At 50.5% G+C, this 8,288-nt stretch overlaps 1 protein-coding gene across 2 annotated transcripts; it reads right to left on the bottom strand.

The window, feature by feature from the left end:
* Window positions 1–2,969: 2,969 nt before the first annotated feature.
* On the bottom strand, window positions 2,970–7,247 carry ANKRD9 (ankyrin repeat domain 9). 2 transcript variants are annotated; one of them, XM_065402493.1, is made up of 2 exons: window positions 6,939–7,247; window positions 2,970–4,191 (listed from the first exon to the last, which is right to left on the bottom strand). In XM_065402493.1, exon 2 carries the CDS (start codon window positions 4,109–4,111, stop codon window positions 3,224–3,226), a length of 888 nt encoding a protein of 295 aa, XP_065258565.1. In that variant the 5' UTR covers window positions 4,112–4,191; window positions 6,939–7,247; the 3' UTR covers window positions 2,970–3,223. The 2 variants fall into 2 exon arrangements, with proteins under 2 accessions (XP_065258565.1, XP_065258566.1); XM_065402494.1 differs by having other exon boundaries at window positions 2,970–4,180.
* Between the last annotated feature and the right edge of the window lie 1,041 nt (window positions 7,248–8,288).

The following is an 8,288-nucleotide window of genomic DNA, read 5'->3' as shown; positions in this document are numbered from 1 at the left end:
GGAGGAAAGGAAAAACTTAATCCTGCAAATGGAAGCCACAGGTTAACCCTAAAGTGCCAAAACTCCAAGAGTATTGAGCCAAAGGCATGGCATAACAAAAATGCTTGTAAATGTACACTTGTGATAGATTTGATGTTAATATTAATACTAATGTTAACTTTTGTGACTAATGTGTTGCTGATACCAAAAACTGTAAGAATGTACAATGTGCATGATCTTTTGGAAAAACTCTTGAACATGTTGGGAGTGATACATAAGAACTCGCTATGTGCTAGAAGCCTTTATGTTAAAAGGCCTTGTAATACTGATGTTTCACAGTTAGAGCCTGTAACCAGCCTTGAAACTGTACACAGGGGAAAAGACGTTACACACCTAATATGCTGTATGAGAAGGGAAACTGAGGCACACTGCCATATTGCTTTCATGGCTAAATGCCAAAGTACCGACACTATGGATAACATTAATATCTACATTGACTTGATGTTAATTGGGTTCCAAACATTTGCCAGAGCTTCATGGCAAGATCACACAAGACATGCAGGAATTATGCTGCAAGAACAGATCCAATCCACTATTGGTCTGACTCCTTGTTAGCCAGTGTGGTGAAACAAGTTTACTTTTGTTTCTGGTTTGGTATATCTTATGGGAGATTAACCACCAGTTTTGGGGTGTGTCTGCCCTATTTCTCAGTGGTTTGTCCTGAATTTGGTATTCTCAGTTGTTACCCACTAAGGCATGGTTACAGCAGTCTGGGAAATGATCTTGATACAATATATTCATGTTAATCTTTCCTTTTGTTTTCACTAGGGAAGGAGCAATAGGAGTGTGTAATGTTCTGCATAATACACCCTCTCTTCTTGCTGAGGGAGGTGAGTAAAAGTTTCATGCTAGCATTGCAGTGAGTAATCGCTTTGAAAAGTGGCAACTGCACCTCGAGAGGGCTGGGGGAGCAGGAAAAGCAGGTGTGAGAGGAAAGAGAATAAAATAGCCTAGTTTTTAAATATATTAATACAATAACCCTGCAGAATGAAGCTGTTGCTTGCATGTACAGCTCTGCTGACAGCACAAACCACTCAAATTCTGCGGTGTCTCATCAGTAAACACCTTTGGGTGGAATAGAAAACGTGCTAAAAAAATCAATTCTTTACTTCCGAGCATCCTTTCAAAACCCTATATTTCCCTAGCCCATGGTGTTATGAAGGCTAGTTTTTTGTGTGTGTATGGAGTGGAGAGCAAAACTGATTGCTTTATCTTCTAGTTTATTTATGCAATAAATACAGCAGTATTATTCCAGGAGCACTTATACAGCAGTGCTCCTGGAATAATGGGAAAGATATAGTCGTATGAAGAATCCAGCAATATAGGTATTTATACTGCTGTCAGAGGCATTCTTGGCTTTGAGCAGTTCAGTGAATTCTACTACAGGGCTGCATTTTGTTATCCCTGAGGTAATGGGGACGGGGGGGGGGCGGGGGATCAAAGACTGCATATTTTGGTTATTTCAAGCCACCCCTTCCAGCAAGGGATCTGCATTTCCTGTGTTAATTAGCTTGAGCAATCACCCTCTTGTTTTTTTTCTGGAAGGTATTTTCAATTTCCTCAGCATAAAACGAACTATTTTTTTCCTCTGTTGCATCTCAAATTTCTGAAGCACACCAACCCTCTAGTATTTCCTATATTATCATATATCCAATAGAACTGTATGTTTTTAAAAGAGGGGAGTTCCACACTGGAGAAACTCTCTAGAATCTATTCAGCTGAACTGTGAACAATTTACAGTTGCTTGCTCTGTGTTTTTCATAGTTTTTCTCACCAAACTTGTTAATGATCAAAGGGATTTATGTTTCAAACAAGGGCTTTTCACTTCTGCTCTGTGCTCACCCTGTAGGGAGCTAGGAGGCTGAAATCTCTAAGGTAATAACTGACTTCATGGCAAGAGTCTTGGGTGCCAAAAAAACCCCTACAACTCAGCTAATGCCCTCCCACTGTAGAGCCAAAGGTAGGTGGAAAACTCTGTGGAAGCCATGAAGATTACATTGACTGGTAGGGGAAGGCGAGGTTTGCTCCTTGCAGAGCAGACAAGGGCATAGCTCTCCCAGTACAGAGATGTCTGGCGAATCTCTGGGAATATTCCATGTATCTCTGGTCATCCACTGAGGGTCAAGATATTCAGGTGGAGGTCCAGTGCATCCAAGCTACTCCCTGAATACCCACAGGGACTAAAGATGCCATAGGCTTTTCAACAACCTATGCCAACATATGTTTGGGGTGGCGATGGAGAATGACAACAAAGAAGAATCCACATGACAGAATGCAGGCATCAGTTTGCACAAAAAAATCCCTGTGGGTTTGCAGGAGGACAATAGTAAGGAGAATGGCTCTCTCCAGCTCTGCTCCTTCTTTTCCTAGCCACTCCCCTAAGATGATAGCGCCTCAAACATACAGTGTTCACGTGAAGGTGCTTCTGCAGGATTGAGGGAGGATGATGAAACCATGATATATTACCCCCTTCCTCCCGCTAACCGAAACTTGGCCAAAGAGAGCATTTTTTCTGCTCCTTCCATTCCCTCCACAGCAAAAAGAGAGATGACAACTCGGCCCCTCTGATTTCACTGAAGGGAAAAGGGAACATAGAACATTATGGGAAAACAATCCGGTTTCCATACACATGGCCATTTTTGTTAATATGTATATCCTTGCCCTCCTTATTTAGTTAGATTCTTTTAAAAATATCTTGGTTTTTGTACAAGATCAAGAATTTTTCACCTGTGCCTTTCTCTCTCTCTCTCTCTCTCTCTGTGTTTCCCTGACAACTCCTACCAGGATACTTGTAAAAATAAATTGTTTTGTTCCAGAATTGTGCCATGTTTAAGCGAAAGGTAGGGCAGAACCAAAGAGCCTCTCTCTACCACTCTCACATGGATATATCACTTCAGAACTTTAAATTACTAGATTTCCATTTTCAGTCATATCTGCCACTGGTTTATTTACACCTATTTACAAATATATACACCCATGTATCTTAAGTTACCATAGAAAACTTTTATAAAAAGTGGTGTGAAAATTACTCACCACAATGATCTTTAAATAAAAAGATATGTAAAGTGCCAGATACAATCCTTTTAAAAACATGTTCTAATTAAAACAAGAGCATTGCCCCACATCTGCATTAACAGCTCTTTATACCGAAACCACACAAGCTGGAGGCTCTTGGGCACATCCCCTAGCTCTTCAGTTTCAAGCCTAAAGGCTTCAGAAACTGTGGCAAAGGCAGATTTTCCAGTGCCTCTGGGAATTGTTCAGGTGAAATGCTCCTGATTAAGACACGCATAGCCGTGATGAACAGAGATGTAGGAGTTAAACCTACCAGCCACTGGAATCTGTTCTCTCCCAAAAGGTCCTGCCAGGGCTGGTGATTGTCCAGCAGTTGCTGTTTCATTGAAAATTGGAGTTCCTGAGGCATGAAGAGGAAAAGGGAGTCCAGCAAGAGGAGCTTGGTGCGCATGTTAACCGCTGGGGTCTGAGAAATCTGCTGGAGCAAGATGTCCAAAGGGGTATTCCCAGTGCAGTCACGTAAGCAGGGGGATGCCCCATGACCCAGCAATAGAAGCAAACATTCGGGTCTCAACAGTTCACAGGCCACATGCAAGACAGTTTTGCTGCCTTCCACACGACTGCACCCCCTGCGGTCCAAGTAGTTGGCTCTCTCTCTCTCTGGAAAGCCTCTAATGGCTTTCAGTATTCTGAAGAGGATGTGGGTGCGGTTGTAGCGAACTGCCATGGCCAGGTGAGGAGCTGATGACTGGCAGCAGCTGAAGTTTTGGCTGGGTATGGCCAGGGCGCTCTGAGGAAACTTATTCAGTAGGTACTGAGCGTAAGGTTGGTGGTTGTGCACCAGGGCATAGAGAAGAGCCTCAGAGGGAGAATAGGTGCTCACCTTTCCGCCTTCCTCCCAGTGAAAGGCCTCCATTGTTCTTATGTCCTCCAGAAGCCACACAGGCAGCAGGTCCCTCACTGCCTGGTAAAAGGCGAAGGAGGATTTCTTACATTGCTTTTGGGACTGGGAATTGTGGCTGCTGTAGCTGTTCAGCCATTTGACGTTCCAGGGCATCGCTGAGCTTGGGTTTCAGGAGGGGCTTGTCCCCACTTTGTTGTCAAAATGCTTCATTAGGTCCAAGACCTATGGAAACACTTCCCAAAAAAAAAACAAAAAGCAAAAATGCGATTTAATGATTGGTAGTTAGTCAGTCACTCCCCTCCCCAGAGAGCCTGAGGGCAGCACAGTAACACACACCTCTCCCCACCAAAGCCCTGTTCTTTTTTTTCCCTTTTCCAACTCCGGTTGTGCTTTTAATCACAGTTAATTTCTAACTTTTTTATGTGGAGGGCAGGGCTGATTCAGATTTATCAGTTCAGCAAACTGAACTACCAATCTGGTCCAAACTGAAATGTTCTTTCCCAAGGCCACAGAGGTCTCCTCACAGTCACTGTCCTGTTTAAACTGCCTTGAGGCAATCTTCAAGCTGGTAGGAGATGTGTCTAATGATTCACTTTAGCATCCAAGAGACTAAGACAGTGCCTTTCCTTGTAAACAAGGCTTATGTTTTGCCACCCTGAGAAAGATACTAAGTGGAAAAGAACTGTGCTGGGGTTGCTCTAGTGTTGTACGTTTTTGACTCAGGAGGGCATATATTTTCAATAATATACAAAATGGTAGAGAAGAACTAACCCTCCTCGCCTTTGTCTGAATTATAGACAAACAAAGCAAGGGCAAGATAGGAAATCTAGAGCTGGAATCACAAGCAAACAAGTCGACTTTAACAAGAAATGCAATATGCTGATAAATCTGACTGAGAAATTCCAGCCCATCACAGGTTAATATAAATTATAATTTTATAAAGTCTCCGTTTCCGTAACTCAATGCCTGTAACCCAGCTCCCTGTTCCCCGTCCCCAAATCTCCCCACACTAACCCCCCGTAACCCAGCTCCCTGTTCCCCATCCCCAAATCTCCCCGTCACCCCCATAACCCAGCTCTCTGTTCCCCATCCTCCAATCTCCCCTCACTCACCCCTGTAACCCAGCTCCCTGTGCCCTGTCCCCAAATCTACCCCCACTCACCCCCTGTAACCTGGCTCTGTGTGCCACATCCCAAATCACCCCCCACTCACCCCCGTAACCCAGCTCCCTGTTCCCCACCCCCAAATCACCCCCAGCTCCCTGTGCCCTGTCCCCAAATCTCCCCCCACTCACCCCCTGTAACCCAGCTCTGTGTGCCACATCCCAAATCACCCCCCACTCACCCCCGTAACCCAGCTCCCTGTTCCCCGTCCCCAAATCTCCCCACACTAACCCCCCGTAACCCAGCTCCCTGTTCCCTGTCCCCAAATCTCATCCCACTCACCCCCGTAACCCAGCTCCCTGTTCCCCATCCCCAAATCTCCCCGTCACCCCCATAACCCAGCTCTCTGTTCCCCATCCTCCAATCTCCCCTCACTCACCCCTGTAACCCAGCTCCCTGTGTCTATCCCCAAATCTCCATCACCCTGGTAACCTAGCTCCCTGTGCCCTGTCCCCAAATCTCCCCCCACTCACCCCCTGTAACCCAGCTCTGTGTGCCACATCCCAAATCACCCCCCACTCACCCCCGTAACCCAGCTCCCTGTTCCCCATCCCCAAATCACCCCCCATAAACCAGCTCCCTGTGCCCTATCCGCAAATCTCCCCCCACTCATCCCTGTAACCCAGCTCCCTGTTCCCCATCCCCAAATCTCCCTGTCACCCCAGTAACCCAGCTCCCTGTGCCACATCCCCAAATCTCCCCCCACTCACCCTCTGTAACCCAGCTCCCTGTTCCCCATCCCCAAATCTCCCCATCACCCCCGTAACCCAGCTCCCTGTTCCCCATCCCCAAATCTCTCCGTCCCCCCCGCTCCCCTTTGGTAACCCGGCTCCCTGTGTCCCATCGCCAAATCTCCCCACACTCATCCCCCGTAACCCGGCTCCCTGTCACCCGTCCCCAAATATCCCCCAGTCACCCCCATAACCCAGCTCCCTGTGTCCCATCCCTAAATTTCTCCCCAATCTCCCCCCGTAACCCAGCTCCCTGTGCCCTGTCCGCAAATCTCCCCACACTCATCCCCGTAACCCAGCTCCTGTTCCCTGTCCCTAAATCTCCCCCCACTCATGCCCCCATAACCCAGCTCCCTGTGCTACATCCCCAAATCTCCCCCAATCTCCTGCCGTAACCCAGCTCCCTGTTCCCCATCCCCAAATCACGCCCCGTAACCCAGCTCCCTGTGCCTTGTCCGCAAATCTACCCCCACTCATCCCTGTAACCCAGCTCCCTGTTCCCCATCCCCAAATCTCCCCTCACTCACCCCTGTAACCCAGCTCCCTATGCCCTGTCCCCAAATCTACCCCCACTCACCCCCATCACCCAGCTCCCTGTGCCACATCCCCAAATCTCCTCCCACTCACCCCCGTAACCCAGCTCCCTGTTCCCTGTCCCCAAATCTCCCGCCACTGACCCCCGTAACCCAGGTCCCTGTGCCACAACCCCAAATCTCCCCGTCACCCCCATAACCCAGCTCCCTGTTCCCCATCCCCATGTCTCCCCCCGCTCATCCAGCTCCGATACCCTCCCCAAGCTGCCTCTCCCTGTCCCGCAGTCTCCTCTCTCCGCTCCTGTCCCTCACCCGGCCTCCCAGCCGAGCCCCTTCTCCTGCCCCGTCCCTCCAGCTCCCTCCCCGAGTTGCCATCTTCTCCTTTCAGCCTCCCCGGACTCGCCTCCCCGCCTCAGGTCCCTCCTCCCCGGCACCCCCCGGCCGAGCCCGGCGCTCTCCGCAGGGGATACCGGTAGCGGGGCATGGCGCGCAGGGGGCGGCGGGGCGAGCCCAGGCAGCCGAAGCCGGAGGAGAGCCGTGGCTCGGCGCTCACCTCTGGCTGCTCGCAGGGCAGCGGCGCCCTCCCGGGGGCGGGGGGGCTTCTCTCTGCACCCGCTCTGCCGCTGAGCCGGGCCGCTGCCGAGCCCCGGCTTCCAGGCGCTGCTGGGGCTTCAATGAATGAGCTGGGGCGGTGCTTCGCGGGAGCCCTCTGCAACGGCGGCCGCTCCCGGGGACAGCTCCCCTTGGGGCTCGCGCTCCCTCCCGCTTGGCTCTGGCCGCGCCGGGTCCCCGCCGCGTCTGCCTGGCTCTAAGGCGGGAGGGACGGCGGGCGGCAGCTGCAGCGGCCAAACCTCCGCTACCGCCTCTGGGCTCTTTTATCCCCCCCCACGCCAGCCGGCTGAAGGTCAGTCAGGACCGGGGAACTGTCCAGCTCCCTCTGATTGGTGGCAACCGGGTCCCCCAGCTGCCTATTGGCTGCCCCGGGAGGATGGGGCCCTGCACCATTGTTTGCGTCAGGGCAGGCAAAGTTCCAAGAAACTTGTCGGGCGGCTTTTTGTACGGCGAGGGGTGGGGGAGCGGGAGGGCTCGTGCCAGCGCCGGGCCGGGTGTCTGTCTCGTCCAGAGAGCGCAGCTGAGCTGGGCCAGCAAAATCTGTCCCCCACCCTCTCCCCTCCTTAACGCTTCCTTGCGAGGTTTGGGACTGGCGAGCGCAAGGGGGGCAGGGCAGGGCTGGGTCTCTTTGCAGGGGTGTCTCCCCCTCTTCTCGCTCTGACAAAGTCCAGGTTTGCTCTTTAAAGCACTCACGTGGTGAGTTAGGGGGAGGAAAGCGCCTATTAATCCATCCCCCTGCAGGGGCACGAGAGGGTCCCCGAAAGGGGACGGAGGAAATAGCTGATGCTGCCCTTGAGCTAATTATGTCCTTTAAACTCTGTTTGTGTGTGCCTGCAGGCGCACGTGCTTGGAGTTAAACTTTTTAATCTTGTCATTGCCTAGGGTGACCAGACTTCCCGATATTAGGGACTTTGTCTTGTATAGACAACTATACCCCCTCCCCGAAAAAAAAGTGTCCTGATTTTTCACACTTGCTATCTGGTCACCCTGTTCTTGCCCAGTCAGTGCCATTTGGTTGTGAGTATAAGACTTAGAGTAATTTGTTAGTTACAAATTGAAGAAGTGTGGTCTGATGAATACACCCTGGGACTGGTTGCTTAGCCCAAGGGTATGTCCACACTGCAATATAACATCAGCGGCTGGCACATATCAGCTGACTGGGGCTCGAAATCTTTGGGGTGCAGGGCTATAAAATCACACTGGCCATTTGTGGCTTTAGTGGGAGCCCAGGCGGAACCCCACAAGGGGGGAGGGTCAGTGTGTTGGTGTCTCCAGCTGTATAAATGTGTGT

This window comes from Emys orbicularis, chromosome 4 (assembly GCF_028017835.1).
Source record: "Emys orbicularis isolate rEmyOrb1 chromosome 4, rEmyOrb1.hap1, whole genome shotgun sequence".
Classification (NCBI taxonomy): domain Eukaryota; kingdom Metazoa; phylum Chordata; order Testudines; family Emydidae; genus Emys; species Emys orbicularis.
The sequence above is the reverse complement of the archived record's forward strand: the minus strand, read 5'-3'. Positions and strand labels throughout refer to the sequence as shown.